The sequence below is a fragment of the Narcine bancroftii genome, chromosome 9 (genome assembly GCF_036971445.1).
Source record: "Narcine bancroftii isolate sNarBan1 chromosome 9, sNarBan1.hap1, whole genome shotgun sequence".
NCBI lineage: Eukaryota > Metazoa > Chordata > Chondrichthyes > Torpediniformes > Narcinidae > Narcine > Narcine bancroftii.
In genome coordinates, this window is record NC_091477.1 from 110,102,822 (window position 1) to 110,126,534 (window position 23,713).

Sequence of the window (23,713 nt, forward strand, 5' to 3'; positions counted from 1 at the left end):
GCTGACGTGGACATTTACCCCTCCATAAATCTTCGTCCACGAAGCCAAGCCAAAGACTTAAGATAGTACGTGAGTGGATAGGAAAAAGATTGAGAACCACTGCTCTGTGTAATGATCCTGTTATCTAGCTTTGCCAGGTTGATCCCCCATTCTGAGGTATGCCTGCTGCTACTTTGGCATGCCCTCCTGCACTCTTCATTGAAACTGTCCCATCACTTTGAATGACATGTGCGTAAGTACCCTCAGTTCTCTTGGTTCTTTGTTTCTCTCTTAAAATTGAGCTCACCAAATTGGAGGTGCAACTCTTCATATTCTGTCTGGGCACCCTCCAAACAGATGGCATTAACCTCGATGTCTCCACTTTCCATTAGCCCCTCCCTTCCCATTTCTCCCCTTACCCTATCCCTCTTTCTCTCTTTCCCTTTCCCTCAGTCTCCTTTCCTCCAGCTCTGCATTCACAGAGCCACCCTGCTGCCCTGATCAGTTCTCACCGTTCCTCCTTTCCTTTTGCTTGTTTAGTTTTGAAATTTGGATCATTGTGACTTTTAAAATAGGCACAGAGACCAATAATAGATCCCAGAATGAACTGACTTTGATCCAGCTCCCTTGCAATTGAACAAAAGGTCCTTGCTGGCACAAAGTTGGAAAAGACTGGACATGGCTAAGAGGGCAGACAAGGAAAGGTGAGAACGTTTCAGGGGAGGGGTTTGGCTCTGTGAATGTAGATCTGGTGGCATGAGACAGAGGGAAAAGAAGATAAAGGAAAGGAGAGAGAGTTAGGGAGTGGGAGAGAGAGAAACAGGGGTTGGTGGGGGGGGGGGTTTAACAGAAACCGGAGAAGTCAATATTAATACCATCTGGCGCAGAGACCAATAATAGATCCCAGAATGAACTGACTTTGATCCAGCTCCCTTGCAATTGAACAAAAGGTCCTTGCTGGCACAAAATTGGAAAAGACTTGGGTGTCGTTGAGGCAGGATGATGTTGCATCACTGAGAATGAGATTACAAAGATTAAGAAACTTAATAAAGAAATTATTTATGGCACAATTTTTTTTAGCCTTTTTTTTTAACTTTTATTGGACATGCTGATGCACTTCCTTGATCATTGACTCAAACAGAGCTGAAATAGGCCTTTAGATGCAATAAGTATGTACAACTATTTCTGTTAATCCCCTCTTTATTCTCCTCTCATTCCCATTAACATCTCCACAGATTTTACCACTTACTTACACAACAGATTTCAGTGGGCAATGTATGAAATCACACCATCCTCATCTGCTTATCTTTGAGATGTGGGTGTAAAACTGGAGGACAGGGAAAACATACAAACACCGCACAGAAAGAGCCGGAGGTTAGGATTGAATGTGCACTACATGAACTGGGAGACACCATCTAGGAGAGATGCATCGCTGTTCTGCCCCTCTCTTTAGTGGTTCCCAGAATCAACAGAGAGATGTGGCTGAGTTAAACATCAGAAATAAAACAGCTAAACTAGCAAGTCAGTCTAATCTTCAGCGTGTGTTCATTTTTGCAGCTTGCAAAATGGCTCCTTTCCATTTCAGAAAATATTCAACACAATGGTTAAATTGTTCTGTTTTTAGTAAAGTACTTAACATAGAGTGCGATAGATTATTAATGTTAGCGAAACAGTTGGTATTAGTGCAAAACAGGAAATCCAGTTCTTAATATTTTGAACAGGCAGAAAATTTATGATCTATATCACATCTGGAACATAATCTCCATTTCAAAATGTATCAGATCCATCAAATAATTGTAATAAGATGTGTGAATAGATATTTCACCATTTCTAAACCTTTATCCATTACTTTCCCAACAACTGGCAAAAATAAACCTGGAGGGTCTTTATCTCTGAGAAAATTAAAAGCAACTTGAATAGATGTGAAAAATGAAAACAAAGGTTAATATCCTGAAGAATTATTTAAACTGGAACATAATAACTACAAGAAATAACCCCCAGATGTATTTTCTTTTAGCCTATTTGAGCAGGTCAGTGAGCTGATGGTTGCCACAGGCTTGAGGGGCCAAATGGCCTGTTTTCTGTTCTGTAGTATTCTATGGTTCCTTTAGTAGGGAGTCCTGATATACTTCACTGATCTAAAATGGATTGTAATCTTTATGAAAAACAGCTGACATTGAGCTGTCAGCGCAACCCTGCAAGTGTGAACTGAGTGACAATATCAGCACCATGCACAATCTCAGCTGACACTCCTAAGTATGTTGCATTCCTTCAGTCCCCAATCCTCCAAGGAGATACAAGTGTGAGCAAAGTGCTTCGTGACACAGGAAAAGAGCAAGGAATCCATCCAACATCCCAATGTCATCAACGCCCACGCTCGATTAGCTGGTCAACTGCCTCAGATCTGCATTTGGCGATTTGCAAAATAATTGTTCTTAATGGTGATCTAACAAGAGTAACTTCACTCCAAAGTGAAGAATTGGATATGAATGCATGCTGAGAGACAATAATATATGAATACAAGTCATTATTTAAAAGATTTTTTTATAGCTCCCCTATTGTACAGAAGATCAAGACAGCTAATGTGTCTTTGATTTGATTAGCTTTTATGATGCGATAGATCAGCGGTGGCCAAACCGTGACTCACGAGCCACATACGGCTCTTTGACATATAATGTGCGGACTTACCACCTGGTCCCTCCCGCTTGCCCACCCGAGCATGGTACGTGTACTTTTTGATTATTGAAACTCATACAAATTAGCAGCTCAAAAACTATATGCATGAATAAATATTGTTACATACATTTATTTCTTAATATTTATATCAAACTTTTGTAACAAAATGTAAGAGTCAAAACATCCAATTTTTTTTTCATGTCTTGCTACTCTCAAACATCTGAAGTTTATCATAGGTGGCTCTTAAGCAAGTTTGGCCACCCCACGATAGATCACGCTGATAAGTAGGAATTTAAATATTTTAACATACTGATTTATTTAGTTCCCTGTGGGATGGGAGAGAGAGTTGAAGTGGAAAGTGATCGACAAGAATGGTTCCTACATTATTTTTACATCTTTCAGTTATGAGAAGCAATATGGTCAGTAATATTTTTTTAAAGCCTTGGTGTCCCCTTGCCTTCTTGTAATTCAACTCAGAATCAGATCCATGACCTTCACCCACTTAGAACTGCATGGGTTTTACAACCATCCCCATTAGCAATTCCATTATAGATTTGGAATGTGTGCTTTATATACCTTGAAATGTGTTTCTTGTTTCCAGTTGCAACTTTCTAAATATTTTACATATTCCACCCTTCATTAGACGAGAACTTGAAAAACATATCCATTCCTCCATGATGACATTCATAGGTTGGTCCCAATTTTAAGAAGCTATGACTTATGTTCCATCTCCCCCGTGTGTGGGGGGGGGACTGCAAATTTACAGATTTCACAGACAGCAGAGCTTCACAACTGAGAAAGGTGATAAAAACACAAAAATAACCCTACATAAATCTTCTGCCAATAGGATCACCTCCTGCAGCCTTGTATGTACCAACCCAGTGACAGTGAAAGAATAAACTTCTTTAACAGGTTTAAAATTGTGAGCCATTTGAGCCCAATGAATGTAATTTATGGCTATTACTGATTGGCATATCCAAGTTTAGATTATGGAAACCTATAAAAATCCAATAGGCATGCCGGACATTTTGACATAGGCTATTTGGGAAAGGGACTATTATTAGGTGATGAATTGCAGTCACATACAGAGCACGGAGTAATAACACGCACTATGAAACAGATAAACGGCACCACATGCTAGGTAATTTATCAGTCTCCTGTGGCTGGTTTACTTTGCATTCTCACACAAATATAATTTATCGCTGTTACATTCTGTCTTGGTGACAAAACTATAGAAATTACTTCCAACAATGTCAGTAAAAGAGAAAGCAAAATTTTCATCCTCATTGTCCAGATGCTAACCATCACCTGGGTAGAAAACTAGAAAAAATGTAGAGAACTTGCATATATATATAGCAACCATCACATCCTTTTTTGAAGACACCACAGTTGCTACAGGGAATGAAGTACTTCTTGATGTTAAGCCACTAGCGTGTTGGAAATGTGATTGCCATTCTGTGCATAGCAATCTCCCATATACCCATATAACAATTACAGTACGGAAACAGGCCATCTCAGCCCCTTTAGTCTGTACCAATTTAAGTGATCTCCTCTAGTCCCACTTGTCAGCACCTTGCCCATAACCCTCCAATCCCCTCACATCCATGCACCATTTTCTTAAATGACAAAATTGACCCTGCTGCAACCATCTCTTCTGGAAAATCATTCCGCTCAGCCACTGCTCTCTGGATGAAGAAGCTCCGTCTCATGTTACTTCTAAACTTTTGCCCCCTAACCCTTAACTCATGACCCCTCATTCCAATCTCATCTACCCTCAAGTGGAAGAGCCTATTCGCATCTACTCTATCAATCCCCCTCATAATTTTAAATACCTCTCTCAAATCCCCCCTCAACCCTCTATGCTCCAATGAATAAAGACCCAGTCTAATCAATTTTTCTCCGGATTCTAGATACTGAAATCCAGGCAACATTTTAGAAAATCTTCTCTGCACCCTCTCTACCTTATTGATATCTTTCCTATAATTTGGGGACCAGAATTGCACCCTGTATTCCAAATTTGGCCTCACCAATGCCTTGAATAGTCTCAACATCACTTCCCAACTCATATATTCCTTGCTTTGTTTTATAAAGGCCAGCATACCAAAAGCCTTCTTTACCACTCTATCCACATGAGATTCCACTTTCAAAGATCGATGAACCATTCATTATTCCAAGATCCCTCTGTTCCTCTGCATTCCTCAATGTTCCCCCCTTCACTGCATACATCCTGTTTTGATTATTCTTCCCAAAATGAAGCTCTTCACACTTATCTACATTAAACTCCATTTGCCATCTTTCTACCCACTCTTCTAAGCAGTCCAAATCCTTTTATAACCTGCTTCTTATATTTAATGTAGGCCTCCCTTTCAATTTGAACCAAATTTCTAATCTCTCTTGAAAACCACGGCTTTCTCAAACTTTTGGCTCTGCCTTTTATCCTAAAAGGAACATAAAGATTCTGCACCCTCAAAATCTCACCTTTAAAAGACCTCCAATTTTCCTCTACCTCCTTCCCATAAAACAAATCAGCCCAAACCACTCCTTGCAAATCCCTTCTAATTTCTTCAAGTCTGGCTTCCCCCAACTGAAAAACCTTAATCTTTGGACCAGACCTATCCTTTTCCATAATTATATTGAAACTAATGGTACCATGATTACTGGAACTGAAATTCTTCCCAACGCAAACCTCAGTCATCCGCCTTACCTCATTCCCCAACAGTAGATCCAAAACTACCCCTTCTCTAGTGGGTACCCCAAAGTATTGCTGCAAAAAACTACCCTGCACTCATTTTACAAATTCTAATCCATCCAGCCCCTTCACAGAATGTGTTTCCAAATCTATATTAGGAAAATTAAAATCCCCCATTAACACAACCGTGTGTTTATTACAAATCTCTGCTATTTCCTTACATATTTGCTCCTCTATTTCTCACTCCCCACTAGGTGGTATATAATACACCCCTATAATTGTTATTTCTCATTTTCCATTTTTTATTCCACTCATACTGCCTCCCTTGACGAGCCCTTCAATCTATCTTGCATCAGCACCGCTGTAATATTTTCCCTGACAAGCAATGCCACACCACCTCCTCTTGCTCCTCCAATTCTATCAGACCTAAAGTTGCGAAATCCCAGAAAATTTAGCTGCCAGACTCGACCCTCCTGCAACCATGTCTCACTAATCGCCACCACATCCTACAGCCAAGTGTCTATCCACACCTTCAGCTCGTCCACCTTCCTTACACTCTCCTAGCATTAAAGTAAATGCATTTCAGAGATTTCCCACATCTTTCCTTCTGTTTGTCCCTATCTTCACAGTCAAATCTATTATTTATTACCATCATTCCCCCCTCCATCACTGCAATAATCTGCATTGGTGATGTTAGTTGAGGAATAAGACCAGGACTGAGGGAGTAACTCCAGTTTGAGTGAAGGGTCTCTCGCCATGCAACATTGACCCTGTTTCTCTTCTCACAGGTGTGCCCTGACTTGCTGAATATTTCCAGTATGTTCTCTTTTTCTTTCAAAGAGAGTAACTCCCCTGGTCTTCAACTAAACTATTCCAAGACAACTCAGAAGATTCTCAGTTTAGTGTCTCACTTCAAAATGGCACATCTGACAAACCAGTCTCAACAACATGCTGTAATTATGTTCAAGTGGGGAGAATGTAATGCCACTGATGGAAGCTTTCATTGGAATATAACAGGGAAATCTTTAGCTTCCATCATCTATCTCACTGGCAAGGAAGATGAAACTAGACTGAAAGATCTAACCCGCCTTTTGAGATTACTCAATGAGTTGAATGTGATAAATAAACTAATCTCAATCTTATTTTTTATCTTTTACTGCTTTGGTCCTTTTTGGCATGCTTTTTGCATTGAAATTATTACCTGATCTTGATAAACATTGGTTTGAAAAGAGCAATATTATTTTTCATAACCTAACAACTATAAAGTATCAGAAAGAGCCCATGTGTCTCCTCCACCAATTGTGTGTGTTATCTGAGTTTTTGCCCATATCCCACATCCATTTGGGTCCAAAGGCCTTCCAATCTACCTTCAGTATCAACAGCTGGGCAGCCACAGTTCTCTAGTACTAAGCTGGCCAAAGATTTAAAACCCACTCATTAAAGCATTTTCTTCTTATTTTAGCACTAAATGGCCAACCCTGGTCCTGAGAATATAATCCCCTTTTATTCTTATGAATTTAAGTGAAGTCATCACTTATTCATCCTGTTCTCTCAATCTCTGGAGCAAGGAAAAGAAAAGAGCACAAAAGAAATAATTACTGCAGATGCTGAAAATTTAAAATAAAGTAGAAAATCCTGGCAATGTGCAACAAGTCAATCATCATCTAGGAAAGTGGTGCTCAACCATTTTTTTCCCCATTCACATGCCACCTTAAGTAATCCCTTACTTAAGAGCATCCTATGCCATAGGTGCATATGAGTGAGGAAAAAAAAAGGTTGAGAACCACTGATCTAGGTGATTGAAACATCACCAATATTGTCAATATGCATTGTTCAATTTAAGGGAGTAATGAAAAGCTGAAAAATGTGTAATGCAGTTCCCTCTTCAAGCTTGTAATCACCTCTTGTTGATTTTCTTCCAGGCTGGGGGGAGATGTTGGAAAAGGGGGAGAAGGCACTTGCATGGGAAAGCACTTTCGAATGGGATTCATGACTTTGCCGGCTCCACAAGACCGCCTTCCACATCCTTGTGCCAGTGGATTTTCAGTGAGGTCACAGTCGCTCCACTCCGTCGGGGGTAGCGACGATGAAAGTCATGCCTGCGTGCGTAAGCAGCCACCTCCGAAGCCCAAACGAGCGCCAAGCACCAAGTTAAGCATCTCGGCAGAAACTGTGAATGCTGGTTTAACAGGAGCACCAGGACCTGGAGGAGCACTGGCTGGAACAGGGTGCCCTTTGGGAGCAGAAGGGGCACCAGTGGTAGAAGGGACATCAGGAATGGATGGGGCTTGGGGGTTAGGAGGAACTACAACAGCAGGAGGGACACAAGGATCAGGGGGAACAACAGCAACTGCTGGTGTAGGAGGGGTGCCAGTGGCCATGGGAATAACACTGAAAGAGCTGGAGAAAAATGCAGGTGAGTAGCCATTAAATATCACCGTTAAACTTCTGCAGGAACTGCAAGGTGTAAAATATCTAAGGGTGACTATTTTATATTTCTTATTTTAATTCATGTTGACGTAAATGAGGCCATAATGTTAAATGAAGTTAAATGTTGTGATTGTAGTTAATACACAGAAGTGCTCAGGAAACCGAGCAGGTAATAATGTTCTTTATGTCACAAAGAATGTTAAATATTTTGTTCGGTACAGATAGCAGCTGAAACAAAGGTAGGTAAAATTAGTTGAGGTGCAATTTAGTCATGATTGAAGTCAATGACAGAATAGGCCTGATTAGCCAAATGTTCCTTCCACACTTGCAAATCAACCCTTTTACAATGTCGTCCGATGGATTTCATTTCATATTCAACATACTACCTCTACAATCACCAGCAATATGCCCATCAATCCAGTTATTAACTGATAATGCAAGGGGATTTATCACTTATGAACCTCTTGTGTGTCATTTACAGTATGGTGGATTTAAATGAATCGTTTACTGTCACATGTGCCTAGATACCAGTAGAAAGTTTTGTTTTGTATGCTATCCAGGCAAACCAACTCATACATAAGTCCAGTGGGTAGTGCAATAAGTTTAAAAAGTCAGGGTATAGTGTTACAAAGACAAAGTGTTGAGTTCAGAGAAAAGTACAGTTAACGTCGTACAGGGGCCACATATTTTGGTAATGATAGGTCCATTAAAGAATCTGATAAAAGCAATAAAGAAATTGTCCCTGAATCTGGAGGTTTGAATTTTTAAGGTCTTCTATCTTCTTCCTGATGGAGAAGAGTGACCAGGGTTGGGGGGGTCTATCCTTTAATGCATTGTCGGTTTTCCCATCATCACATTAACAGAGGGAAGGTTTGCCTGCATAATAGCCTGAGCTGCTTTCTCAGCTCTCAGCAGCTTCCTGTGGTCTTGGACAGGACCGTTCACCACCAGATTGTGGCTTGCTACAGTCCCGTATAAGCCAACCTCCAGCTGGAGTGTGCCCCTAACCTGAATCAAGGGCGAGGCAAAGTGCTCCAAGATAGTTCCTCTTCACTGGAAAGCAAAGTGTGTTATCCCTGCTTGGGGTTGTTATGTGAAATATTGTGGGAGAAATTCTAAGATGTACAATTGCTGTATTCACATGTTCTGCAAAATAAATCAGCCAGTCTGACCCAAAAAGCCACAGTGCTTGCTCCCATGAACATATTTATGACATCCTTTATGCTTGTCAAGAGCACTGCCTTGAACTTGACCCCTGGATTGTAGAATGCTTGAGTGGATACAGAGAAGTATTAGTCACCGCTGAAATGTAATACATATGGTCCCTGCTTATTTGGAACGTCAGATGCTACTGAACCTCAGAAACTATTTCCCAGCGGCCAGGATTTGTAACACTTACTTTATCAAATGAATGAATTCATACGTGAAAAGCAGTATGGCCACTGCTCTATCCCAGGGTGAGTGAGGTGGGTACACGTACTTTAGAAATGCATATGTGCATGCACCCACAAGCATGAGATGGTCATGCAAACACACAAGTTTTCTGTGATATGACCATTACGTTGTCCAGTTTGCAGAGGAACTCTGGTTACTGGTCAACCCCTTTTACCAGGATGTTTTTACAAAATTGTGGTATGTCCTCCACTTTCCAATATCAATAGCAATTACAGCCCTGATCTCACCCAGTAAATATTTTACATCTGCTCAAATGGAGAGCAGCTCATTAGATATATTGATCATATTGAATGATGGCGCAGGCTTGAGGCCCACACTTGTTCCGACTGAAGTATAAACACAATGCAGGAGAAACTCAGCAGGTCAAACTGTGGACTTTATATAGCAAAAATAAAGATACATAAGCAATGATTTGGGCTTGAGCCCGTCATCAAGTGCTTATGTTTCTTTATCTTCGCTATATAAAGTCCATTGTTTGACCTGCTGAGTTTCTCCAGCATTGTGTGTTTTATCTCCTATTTGCTTGTGCTTGTTTCACCTGAAATGCTTTTTCCCCTCTATTTCTAAGAGAAGTTGCCTTTCAGGTAGGCCATCTGAAGTCATATCCAAGGCTTGGTGATGTGGTTTCATCCTTCACTGTTGGGTGGGACAAGCTATCCTCTTGGTTTTTCTCTCTCATGACTTTCTGTTCACAGCCTGCCAGTCCTCATTCTTTTCCCCTCATTTTATAGAACATTACAGCATATTACCTCGATGTTGTGCCAACCAAGGTAAGCCTACCCCACAACAATCTGATTTTTCCCTACCTCTCACCCATTACCCCTGTACTTTGCCTACATCCATGTACCTAAGTCTTTTGAATGTCAGCTTCCACCATCACCCCCACCACTGAGTAAAAAACTTACCTCTGACATCTTCCCTAAACCTTCCTCAACTCACCTTAAACAGGTGCCCTCTAGTATTTGCTATTGTTGCCCCCAGGGAAGCCTCTCAAAACCTTATATATTTCTATTTTCTGACAGCCCTTTCCCTGATCAGATAGCAACTTAAAGCTCTTCCAAACATTGAACAGATGCCAGACCACTTAACAGGCTAACAAACTTTTCTTTCCAGTTTCCAAGAAATGTTATTTACTGCTTATATTTCTTATACTTCTCATTGATGAAATTCACTCACAGTGTTCCTTAAATAAGGCTCAAAGAATTATTGAGGACCTTTTCCATCCAGCATACAGTATCAAGAAGGAGGTACAGGAGCATCCGGCACAGTCTGTAAGGAGTTTGTATGTTCTTCCTGGGTCTGCGTGGGTTTTCCTCAGGTTCTCCAGTTTCCTCCCACCCTTCGAAATGTACGGGGTTGCAGATTAATTTGGGTGTAATTGGACAGCATAGGTTTAAATGGTCGGAACCAGCTTCTTCCATGATAGGAAATAACTTCTTCCCTTGGGCTGTAAGATTGATGAACAGTATCCTGTAACCAAGCAAATCATCCCAAAGTATTTTTATATATTTACTTTAAATTGTATCTTTATGTGTTTATATGATTATTATATGTTGTGTATTATGTGTGTATAATGTCTGCGCACCATGGTCCGGAGAAACACTGGTCTGGTTTTATATGTTTAGACAGATGATAATAAACGAACTTGATATGAAAGGAGGCATTTCAATCCACTGAGTCTATGCCAAGTTGCAGAGCACATCCAAAATCCTATTCCCCACTCTGTTTTCATGTAACCTGTCACCCACATGGAGCAAGGGGCAATTGACCGCACCAGATCAGCTATCAACATGTCTTTGGGATGCAGCAGAAACTTTGTGTTCCTGGGGGAAAGACAAGCTGATACTGGGTGAATGTGCAACCTCTGCACAGACGGAGCCCAAGGTCAATATCAGACCCATGTGGCTGGAGCTGTGTGGCAGCAGTTCTGCATCTGATGTTGACCTGGACCTTGGAGTAAAACACAAAAGTCTGCAGACACTGCAATTGTAGTAAAAACACACAGAAATGCTGGAGGAACTTAGCTGATCTCACAGCATCCATAGGAGATAAAGATATATTACTGACATTTCAAACCTGAGCCCTTCTTCAAGGAATAAGCAAAGAACAGAAAGGAGTAAGAATAAAGAGACTGAAGGCTGGCTGGGGGGATCAGTCCAGACCAGCAAAAAGTGTTAATTGGATATGATAAGAAGAGAGGTGAGAATTGATTTGTGAAAGGAAACAGAAGACAAAAGGGATGTGTGTGAGAGAGAGGGAGAGAAGAGAAAGAGAGAAGGCGTTTTTATGCTGGGTCTCCAATTCAAGGTAGCTTCATAGGCGGATAAAAAAATTAAACTTACTTGCTTATGGAACAACCCTAAAAGGCTGCTCCAGCGCTGCTTTTATGCGGAGTGGTGCCTCAGTGCATCGTCTGGATCCACTGTAGGCAGGGTGACTGTTGCCATTACGTTGCCCATCATAAATCCACGGCAGAGCAAAGGACGTCTTCCCTACCCATAATCCCCCACCCACATAGGTGGAATTGCCCCAAAGTGGCCCGATGAGGTGCCAGAGCTGTCACAGCCCACTCAGGCCACCCGCTGACAGACCCCGCTGGCCACCTCTGCCCCGAGGGCGTTATGGAGGAAGATGAGTAAGTGGGTGGGAGATAGAGGTGAATTGGGTCGTGAGCTGACGGTGTCATCGTGACATCATCAGTCCACCCCTAACCAGCGTATGTACCTTTATGCAGCGAGTGGTGTGCACCATTCCACCTCTAGCACTACTTTGGAGAGGGATTGGAGTCGCTGCCTTGCAGCCGCTCACAGACAATATGTGAAGGTAAGTTTTATGACATGAGGGCAGAGAATCTCCACCTTTACGTTTAGATTTTTTTCTTTATAAAAAGGTCTACAGACAGATAGACAGACAGACAATCAGACAGAAAGACACAGCTGGGGAAAGGAGGTGCAGGAAGAAGGAGGGGTGGGGTGGGGGTGGGTGGGAGGTGGTTTACGAAACCGGAGAAGTCCAAGTTAATGCCATCAGTTGGAGGGTGACCAGGTAGAAGATGAGGTGCTGTTCCTCCAATTTGCAAGTGGTCTCAGTCTGGAAGTGTATGAGACCTTGCAAGAAAATGTCAGCAAGTGAATGGGATGGAGAATTTAAGTGGGAACTTGGAACTTGGATCCAGCATTGAATGTTTATAGCATACTTATCACTAGCTTTTAATTTGATCGCATTGTTCCCTGTGGCACAAAACAATCGCCCAGAGGACACGTAGAAGATCAATTAGGTCCTTCCCTTCCCTCCCCAAGCCCTCTCCCCCAATACCTGATCCCCACGGGAAATGCTCACTGGACTCTGACTCACCCCAGCATTCAGCATGCATCTGCAAACTCTTTTCTGCAGCATTTCCCATTATGGCTCATGACTCTATGCGAAAATGTCACCGTTGCTTATAACAATAATAAGTTGATGATCATATATATTATATAATGTAGCTGTGCATCCGAATTCCTACCTGCTGCAGCTCAAAGGATATTTCAAAAGAAAATGATTACTATAATTGTAAAGATAATTTGAATTCAAAAGAGACTAGAAATATTCAAGTTAACCTAAAATAATATAACTTTGCAATAGTCCAGACAGTCCTGTTGTGGTGTCAGAGCTGTCCATGATTAGTGTAACAAGGGGTGGTTCATGAGCCTGATAGCTACTGGAAAAAAATGTTCTTGAACCTTGAGCTTCTGGTCTTTAGGCTTCCGTGTTCTGTCTGAGAAGTTGTGATTAGGCTGATGTGGGGTCCTTTACGATGTCTTCTTGAGGCAGTACCTCGTATAGATGTCTACAATGGATGGGAGGTCAGAGCCTGTGATGACCATATTTGCTACCTTCTGGAACATTCTGAACAGTTGAATTCCCAAACTGGGCTATGATGCAACTGGTCAGTATACCCCCAATAGTGCATCTGTAGAAGTTTGATACGAGAATCTGACAACGTGCTGAATCTCCTCAGACACCATTAGGGTTGCCTCGATGTACTAGGTCTGGGAGAGATTTCTGAAATGTGGTCTCCCAGCAACTTGAAGGTTGTAACCCTCTCCATCTCCATCCCATCAATGAAGATCGATGCATGGTCCCTCAGCATCCCCTTCCTAAAATCAACAATAAGCCCCTTGGTCTTGTTGACGTTGAGAGCAAGATTGTTTTTCAGGCACCACTTAACAAATTCTCAATCTCCACTTTGTATTCTGACTCATTATTTCCTGTCATTCGGCTAAGAAACGTGATGTCATCAGTGAATTTGTCCATTGCGTTGGAGCTGAACTTCACGATATAATCACGAGTGTATATGGTATAAGTTCACAGCCTAGGGCTGCCCCGTGTTGATGGTCAGTGAGGAGGTGGTGATGTTTACGATCCACACTGATTGGGGTTTGCCAAGGATGAAGTTGAAGATCTGGTTGCAAAGGGAAAAACATCCCAGTTTGGTCATGATTTGCCGGTATGACATCATTTTTAAAATGCATTTTTTTAATCCAAATTAGGGTAGCAGATAGCATCACACTGCTACAGCACCAGTGACTGGGGTTCAATTCTGGTGCTTTTTATGAACGGAGTTTGTACATTCTCATGTCTGCATGGGTTTCCTCCGAGTGCTCCAGTTTCCTCCCACCCTTCAAAACATACTGGGGTGTATGTCAATTGAGTGCAATTGAACAACACGGGCTCATGGACCAAAAGGGCCTGCTACTGTGCTATATGTCTAAATTTAAATTTGTTCCAATTTCTGTTGAGGATCCAAGTGGCATTAAAAATAACAGACATTACTCCATGTTATATGTACCAAAACAGGGCAAAATCCCCCTGGTCCTTCAACAACATCTGCAAGTACACCATCAAAGCTGACTCGGCATGCATAACAGCTAGGCTTAATGGAAACTTCTTCTACGCAGCCATCGGGCTTCTGAATGAACCCCATAACAGTGCATTCATACTGCCCTTGCTTGGTATTTCATACTCTGTAAACCGTCATCTTCAAGTTTATACAGGCCTCACAAAATATATTTAAGATAGAGGTAGATAGATTTTTGCATAATTTGGGGAATAAAGGCAGGTGGAAGTGAGTACATGGCCAGATCAGCCAGGATCTCATTGAATGGTAGATGGCCAACTCCTGCTCCTTTTTCTTTATTTGACTGCATGAATATTGGAGCTAACATGTTAGACTGTTCCCGAAGGCATCTCAATGTACTTGGTATAATGTGACAAGAAAATGTAAACTTAAAAACTTCAATACAAAACTTAAACCAAAATCTAAGCGAGTTATTTCCCATTAAGTAAGAGTTCTAATCTTCCTAACTGATTTAAAAACCTTCATCTGTCATCCAAAAATCCTTTTTGAATGTGTTGTGTCTGTTTCTGGTATTGCTGTTGGCAGATTATTGACCGATAATTGTGCCTGAAATATGATTAAAAATGACCGAGATGCACCTGCATTTCAATAGCAATGCTTTAGTGCCTGAAACAGCAGAGAGAGACACCTTTGTTGGATCCTGTTCCATTGCTTCAAGTGATTAGTTAAATAATGCATTTCCACAGAGAAGGAAATGAAATCAGTTATTTTAGCCTTTTGATCTATTTGTGAATTTTAATAGGCCATGCAAATGGGAAGTTTGGCAATGTCAGCTAATAAAGTCAGAATGTTCAATGCTGAGAAGTTCCAAGATGGATAATAGGCATTGTAAAAGGAACTGCTTCTATTCCTTGCTAGGAATGCCTTCTCTACAACAGAGACTGGACACAGACTGGGAGATCGCTTTACTGTGCACCTTCGCTCTGTCCGCAACAATGACAGGGAAATCCCAGTGGCCCATTCCCGCGCTGAAATGTCTGTCCATGGCCTCGTGCACTGCCAAACCAAGGCCACCCATAAATTGGAGGAGCAGCACCTCACATTCTGTCTGGGCACTTTCCAACTGGATGGCATTAACGCAGACGTCTCCGGTTTCTGCTAGCCCACTCCATTCTCCCTCTCTTTCCCATCCTCTGCCTCCATTCCTCCAGCTCTCCACACCTTTCCTTCCCTTTTCACAGAGCCACCCCCTTCCCCTGTTTGCTGATGTACCCTCCCTTCCTTGTCCACCTATTACCTCACTCTGCTCCTCCTCCTTCCCCTTCCTCCCCCACCATTATGTTTTGGCACCCCACCTTCATTTTGCTCATACCTTGATGAAGGGCTCAAGCCCGAAACATTGGTTATATATCTTTATCTTTGCTAGAAAGCGTACACTGCTTGAGTTTCCCTAGCTTTGTGTTTTTACTTCTATTCCTTGCTAATTGATTATCAAATTACATTAATTGATCTGCTGATTTCATTGTCCATCCACAGTTTCTACTTTAATACTGAATTCTTGCACCTTCTCAAGGTCTGGTGCATCTGAGTCTCTGTGAACTAGCCTATGTCAAGTTGAAAGGCATGCAAGAGAAAGTAGAAAAGCAACTGTGTGTGTGCTGTATCTGAGAAGCTTGCTCTTGATTCTGTTCATTCCCTTTCGGCTAATTGGGACTGACAATTGGACTGATTGTGATAGTGGCCTCCAATCTCTGACTGAGATGAAGTAGGAAGTTAGATTATCAAAGGTCTGAGTAAGCCAGGGCAAGTTTATCTAGATGGCCGCCCCAGCTGGATGAGTACATCATGTTTCAGGAGTATAGGCAAATTCTGCCAACGCTTCATGTCCACGTTCACACATTCCTCTCCGGGTACTCCATGCTCTCAGAGAAATTTCCACACATCCCTGTGCAAATTATTAATAACTTTTCCTGAAGAGTGGTGTGATCCACAAATGCCACTGGTCTTTCCACAAGCAAATATGGTTAGTATGAAAATAGTAAGGTATGAGCTGTATCTCAAGATCAGTGATATCATTCTGCACCAAAACTCTAAACACCTTCTGTTTTGCTGAATGATCAGGTCTGTGCCAATCAGCTGGGAATCCTGGAAGCAATTACAAATTAAACTGTCTTGCATTTATTAATAATAAATATGATACAGTAATGGATTAGTAATTCAGTAAAATCAATGGCTCTGTGGTGGGCCAGATCAAACAGAATAATTGAAATAGCAAAGTTAAAGGTACATAACTAACAATTCAGTCTTGAGGTTAACTTTTCTATACTGTCCGTAGAATTTTTGGCATTGAGTTTGTGCAGGCAAACCGAATTCAAACTTCCAAAAAAGCATTCCTTATTGAAGGGAATAGATCTCAACCAATAGCCCTGTCTGGTACAATGATACATTCCACCACCCGAGGAATCCTGTTAAAGCTGATAGAAATTACGAAGGATGACCCAGGGATTGCGGAGGCTGATGGAAGTAGAGGACATGGAAATTCCAGAAGGGGTGAGAGCAGAAGTATAGGATATGGATGAGATGTGATCAGGGGCTCTGTCAACCATGGTAGAGGGGTAGAAACATTTTAGGAAGAAGGAGGCCACCTGTCAGAACAGTGTCATTGTCATAACAAGTGCAACATAGATGAAGGAACTGAGGGAATGGAATGACGTCCTTACAGGGGACTGAAGATGGCTGTGGGACTCTGCGAACTTGTAGTGGACATTTGTGGCCTGTCTATCTGAAATAGAAGAATCCAGACAGAGAAGGGAAGAGGCAGTTTGTGTGAAGGTGAAAACAGGGTGGAAAATGGCAATTAAAGTGATGACATTTTCAAGTTCTAACAGCGGGGAGGACATGGGTTTGGGGAAGAAGGGCGGCTATTAGTTCAGATGGTCCGTGTAGATCAACTTTTTTTTCCGGCTCATGTACCACTTTAAGTAATCCCTCAGGCACAGGATGCAATAGGTGCTCTGTGGTTAGTAAGGGTTACTTAAGGCGGCATGTGAGTGGAGGAAAAAAAGATGGTGTAAATGACTGGAGAGGAGGACAGTTCCTCCTTGTTACTCGTGAATGGTTCCATGAAGATACAGATCTGCTGGGTCTGAATGATCCTCCCTCCATTTGACTGCAACATTACCCAGGAATGAACAATGTTAAATTCAAATGGCTGCCAAAATATCCAGAGCAGATTCCCAGCTCCTTAGGTTAGATTTGCCTTCCCAAAGCAACTTACTTAAGGACCTCCAAAACTATCAGTTAAAACAAAATGTCACGGATTTTGTACCTGTCCCCTCCTACCAATTGTAGGGATTTAACGTTATCTCCCAAGAGCTTTGCTACAGAAAAAAAGCAGGAAGGAAGTCCAGGTTGCTCTGGTATTCTATAGAATGAGCACCTCATGAATATTATCCCTACATATTAGGAATGAGATCAATTTTGCCCATGCAGGTCTGAATAACATAATTTTCCCTGTGTACTTAGAGAGATCGTCCCGCAGATTTCTCTATTAACCTCATTTAGAACTATTTTGAGCTGCTGTTCTAATTAATTCTGCATAAATGTCAATTCAAACAACCCTGATGGTTATCGATACCCATTCAAATAACAGAATATCAAACATCGATTATGATCCTGTTTTTGAAACACAGTCACCACATAGAATGCTTTCAAATGATAATTTAGTAATATGATTCCATTAAATGATACGTTGATCCCATAGTTATCATTTTAATTATCACGCTGGTTTTAGGGGTTTGTTAACTTCCTATGGTTTTGCGTTAAACACTGAAGTTGCCACTGCTTAACTCCTAAAGGTCTATTTTTAAATTTTTGTTTTCTTTCATTATTATGAGAGAGCTTGTAGTTCTTTAGGCAGCTGGCTTTTGAAATAATTGGGACAGCACAATTTACTTCCAGGAAATCGATGGGTGATTCAGTGAGAGAGCCTCTAAAGTAGAAACGATCTAAGTAATAGCATCTGCAAAAAGGCAATGGAGATAGATGATAATGGCAGAATAAGACAAAGGAAAGGCTTTCTGTGACATAATTCAATTTCAAGACCTCACTGAAAATGAGCACATTCTTAAATGCTTTAATATAAACTATTAGACAATTCCACCTCCGAGAGAAATTATACTCTTGGTTTATGGAGGTTGGTTGCTTAAAATATCAGTTTTGATCTTCCATGCATGTTTACAATGCTACAAAAAATCTATGATCATTCATATACTTGTGTTACACAAGAGATCTGAAATAGGGAAATTTAAAATCACCCTTGGATTGGGCTGGGTTTGAAAACAATAGCTCAATGCTTACTATAGAATCTATGTGATATTGCAGTGGCAACTTCAGTGTTTAAAGGCAAAACCATAGGAAGTTAACAAACCCCTAAAACCAGCGTGATAATTAAAATGATAACTATGGGATCAACGTATCATTTAATGGAATCATATTACTAAATTATCATTTGAAAGCATTCTATGTGGTGACTGTGTTTCAAAAACAGGATCATAATCGATGTTTGATATTCTGATATTTGCATTGATATTTGTTACTTTTGGCACAAATATTCATCTATTTACAGGTGCTCCTCAACTTACGACAGGGTTATATTCCGTCTGAAAAGAATACCACATCTACCATTTTTTACAATTAAATTTTGAGTAACTTCATTCCACACGAATAAAACCATTAACCTACACAGCTGAAAGCACAATGGGCATGAAGAATGTTTGAAGAACTGAACTAAAATTAATTGCTGGATGGTGAGGATGGTAGGGATGCCAAAGCGAGCAAGTATATTGAGTTTCGCTTCCAGAGTAATTGGTTTCCCTTTTTCTTCTCACCAGAAGCAGGAGGCACACATGAACGTTTAGTAGACATGATGGTGTAGCGGCACTACAGCTCCCAGAAGGCATCGAACCAGCTATGTGATGTCCGTGCATAATGACATCAACGCATGTCAGGCACGTGATTCGGGCTTTTAAAAGGCTGTGCATGATCTGAACAGTAAATCCATTTGATTCACTGAAGAAATGCCTTGTGCGGTTATTTTATGGTGTCTGCTGCGATTCTAGTGGCCACAATGGGTTGTTTACAGTGCACTCATTCGTGTGATCGCTACAGAGACTGCGAGCATGGTTGAGTCAGCATAGCAAGAGAGTGTGCTTGTACGATGCTGCCATCGCCCAGCATCACGAGAGAGTAGTGCACCGCATATCGCCAGCGTGGGAACAGAGTAGGGAAGCACCTGTGTTTTTAAAAAAAAAGGCAACATTTTTTTCTAAAATACAATACCAACAAATGCCTGGTAAAACAAGCTGAACGTGTGCCCATTAATGCAATGGAAATATTTCCAAAATACTAGCAATATGAGGTGTCTGAAGATGTTCAGTATATCACCAAAGACTCCCGTAAACTTCTGGCTGGTTGTTTCACTGCCTGGTATGGAGGTGCTAACTCTCAGGACAAGGAAAAACTCCAGAGGGTTGATAACTTGGCCTGCGACATCACAAGCACCAGACTTCACTCCATCGAGGACATTGACATGAGGTGGTGTCTTTAAAAAATCAGCCTCTATCCTCAAAGAACCCCCACCTCATGCCCTCTTCACTCTGCTACCATCAGGGAAAAGGTACAGGAGCCTAAAGACAAGCACTGAATGGTACAAAGACACTGCCTTACTTTTCGTGCACTATTATTTTTTATGGTTATTTTATTTTTTTATAGTAATGTTGTAGGATGGCAATCATATGTTTGCATTATGATGCTGCCACAGAACACCAAATTTCATGACTTGTTCATGACAATAAATCCTGATTCTGATCTAAAAGGGTCTGAGAGATCTGACCAATGGTGAATGATAATATTCCCAATATCTGCTGTAAATAAATTAATAAACTATCTTTGCATCCAAATTAAAACACGAAAGTCTGTAGACACTGAGGTTGAAATAAAAACACAATGCTGGGAGAAACTCAGCAGGTCTGTCAGTGTACTCTATACAGCAAAAATAAAGATACATAACCAACATTTTTGCCTTAAGTCCTTCATCAAAGTATGGGCGCCTGAACAATGATCACCCGTAAAATGGAGGAGCAACACTTAATTTTCCAACCGGACAACATTAACATCGACTTCTCCAGTTTCTGCTCGCCTACTCTCCATTATCCCTCCCTTCCCTTTCCCTTTGTCTTCTTTCCTCCAGGTCTTCACCCCCTTCTCTCTCCATTTACAGGGCCACCCTCCTCCCTTTGTTTGCTGGTGTCCCCTCCCTACTTGCTGTGGGACTGTGCTCCGCCCCCAGTCCCTCCCCCCACCCTCCCTACCTTTTAGTCTGGGCGCCTACCCACATTAATTCATGCCTTGATGAAGGGCTCAAGCCCAAAACTATGGTTATGCATCTTAATCTGTGCTATAAATCTCTTGGTGCCTGCCACATTGACCACCACCAGTGGGCTGATATCGCCTCAAACCGTGCATCTTGGCGCCTCACAGTTCGGCGGGCAGCAACCTCCTTTGAAGAAGACCGCAGAGCCCACCTCACTGACAAAAGACAAAGGAGGAAAAACCCAACACCCAACCCCAACCCACCAATTTTCCCTTGCAACCGTGTCTGCCTGTCCCGCATCGGACTTGTCAGCCACAAACGAGCCTGCAGCTGACGTGGACATTACCCCTCCATAAATCTTCATCCACGAAGCCAAGCCAAAGAGAAGAGAAATAGTTCACTGTTTGTTGTGCTGAGTTTCTCCAGCATTGTGCTTTTATCTTTTGCATCTAGATTATCTGGTTATGTTTTTAGCAGTGTGTATTAGGAGCTGTTTTATACCATATGACGACACAAATATGAGCTAATATATCATATGCCACATCCTCTCATCTAGAAGGCCATGTGGCAGACCGCACCTGAAATCTGTGAAGTTTTACAAGTTCCAAGAACATATTTATATTAAACCATAGAACTTCCAAAAATATTTATCTTAGCCCAACACATTTGGCTCAGCTGGTATATTACCAATGAGCTAACCATTGCCAGGGTTCCAGCTGGGTGAAGCGCTGCCGCTGCAGATGAATTTCCATGCTTCACTAATTGCATCAAAAGATCTAGGAATGCACTGCAGTTCCACCTTGGCAACTGTGGTGATGAGAAGATTCATCTAAAACCAGGCTCACGGTTACTTTCAAATTTCAAGAGACCCCAAATTCAAATATTGGGGTCCCTTAAAGCATAGTTAAAATTTGCATCCATTCGACCAACATAAAATACAAAGTGAAGTACTGCAGAGGCTAGAATTCAACCTGAAGATGCTGCAACAATACATCTGTAGCAAGAATATGTAAGGTCATTTTCCTGAAATATTAACTCTGCTGCTCTCTCCATCATCAAGGCCTGCCTTGCTGAGCACTCACAGCAGGTGCATGCAGACCTGGGAGAAGAAGAAAGCTGAAATAAAACCAAAAGTACCTGAATCATACTCAGCAGATCTGGAGAACCAGAGACAACATTTTAGGCTAAAGATCCTTTATCAGGACTGAGAAAGAGAGAAAAGACAGTTTAAAAATGCAGAGACGGTGGGTTGCAGGCTGCAAAGGCCATCCTCCTATAGGCAGGCCAATTTACAGAACTGTCCAGGTCAGTGAGACTCATCCCACCTCAGTCACACACTCCACTCCAACCCCCTCCATTTTAATCGGGAAGATTCAAAAATATGAGATCACATACTATCAGAGACAAGGATGGTTTCATTCTGGCTGTTATCAGACTCCTGAATTAACCCCAAAATAGTAACAATTATGGATGCCTTTACTCTGTACCAAATGATCTCCCTCTGTAACTTCGTACCTGGTCTTGCTTGTTGTACTATAGATGAGATGTCTCCTGGTCTGCTTGCAAAACACCCTCTATCACTGCATCATGGTATAAGTGACAATAAACTTAAAATTGACCTTGAGAGCATTTTGAGAGAGAGAGAGAGAGAAAACAGACAAAACAACAAACAAATCTGTGAAACTTAGATCAAAACTTTGGCCAAAATCTGCCATCAAATGCAGATAACTTGAAGAACGTGACACATCTGACAGTGTCTATGGAAAAAAGAAATGCTGAAGTAATAATTCAGGTGAATTATCTTATGATAGAAATTGCCAGTTATGATTTACAAAAAATGGAAAAGCACTTATCTAAAATTGATGATTTAAATACTGAGGTACACAGATGATTAGAGTAAGTGTGGGGCAGAGAAGAAAAGTGACGGACAACTGAGAGCTCAAGGTCGCCTTTGCAAACTGAATAGAGCTATCCTTTCTGCAAAACAGTCACCCAATCAGCATATGTTTCCTCCATTGTAAAGGAGATCATATTGCAAACACCAAATGCAGCTCACTAGACTGGAGGACGTACAAGTGAACTGATGTTTTATCTGAAAAGACAACTGATGTCCCTGGATGGAGAGAGAGGGTGAGATAAAAGAGAATGCCAAAAATATGTGAAAACCAAGTTCTGGGCAATAGAATGGACACCAAACAATAAAGCCTACTCATTGTGTCACTTCACAACACTCATTCTTCATCAAGAATCCCAGCTAAGCATTTCCATTTTCCCTGGGTTCTGATTCGGACTTTTCTGATTTATACCTTTTTGTGATCAATTTGTGGCAGATTTAGCTGCAAATTATTTCCTTATCAAATTAGCCAAAAACAGTTTTCAGTTCACTTCTTTTCCTATTCAGAAATGCCTCTCCTCGATTTGGCATACCTTGACCTCTAGGAGTATTTATATAATGATGTAAAAAAATGGTTAATGTAAATCCAATCAATTGAGTTCTGATAGAGGGTCTTCAAACTGAAATGTTTACAGATGCTTCCTGAAACTGCTGAAAGTTTCGTGCAATTCTGTTTTTATTTTAGATTTGCAGTTTTCTGATTTTCAATTGAATTGTTCATTATCAATGTTTGCAATTGTGCAGTTTATCAGTCTACTTGATGCATGTCCAGGACTCTCTGAAAGAGGCTACAAAGAGGATGGTACAGAAGATGTATACAATGCTTGCCTTCTTTGTGAGGGGTATGAAGTATAAAAGTTGGGAAGTCATGTGGCAGCTGTATAAAACCTTGGTTAGCCACATTTGAAGCAATGTGTGCAGTTCTGGTTGTTGCTTTACAGGAAGGGAAGAGGATTTGGAGAGGGTACAGATGCATTTGCCTGGATCAGCACATATTATTTATAAGGAAGGGTTGAACAGACTTGGATTGTTTTCTCTGGAGCATCAAAGGTTGAGGGGGCAACTTGATTGAAGCATATAAAATTATGAGAGGCATAAGGTAGATAGTCAGTCTTTATCTCAGGACAGGAACAGACTCTTCAGTTCATGATGTCGGCACCAACCACGATGCTGATTTAAAGTAATTTTATCTGTCTGCTCATGTCAAGTACCTTAGGTTTAACGCTAGAGGGAGCAAGTTTTAAAAAGATTTAGAAGGCAATTTTTTTACACAAAGAATAGCAGGTGCCTGTTATTCATTGACAGGAGAGATGGTGGCAACAGATACAGTGGCAATGCTTAAGAGGCATTGAGAAATGCAAATGAAGAGGCAGGAAA

The 23,713-nt window shown here is 41.3% G+C and overlaps 1 protein-coding gene across 1 annotated transcript in view; it reads left to right on the forward strand.

The window, feature by feature from the left end:
- The window catches only part of nyap2a (neuronal tyrosine-phosphorylated phosphoinositide-3-kinase adaptor 2a), a 144,492-nt gene that overhangs the window by 61,777 nt on the left and 59,002 nt on the right, over positions 1-23,713 (forward strand). The window contains exons 2-3 of the mRNA XM_069897881.1: positions 7,267-7,572; positions 8,407-8,435. Coding sequence (XP_069753982.1) covers positions 7,267-7,572; positions 8,407-8,435 — 335 coding nt within the window. The remainder of the gene's footprint in view (positions 1-7,266; positions 7,573-8,406; positions 8,436-23,713) is intronic.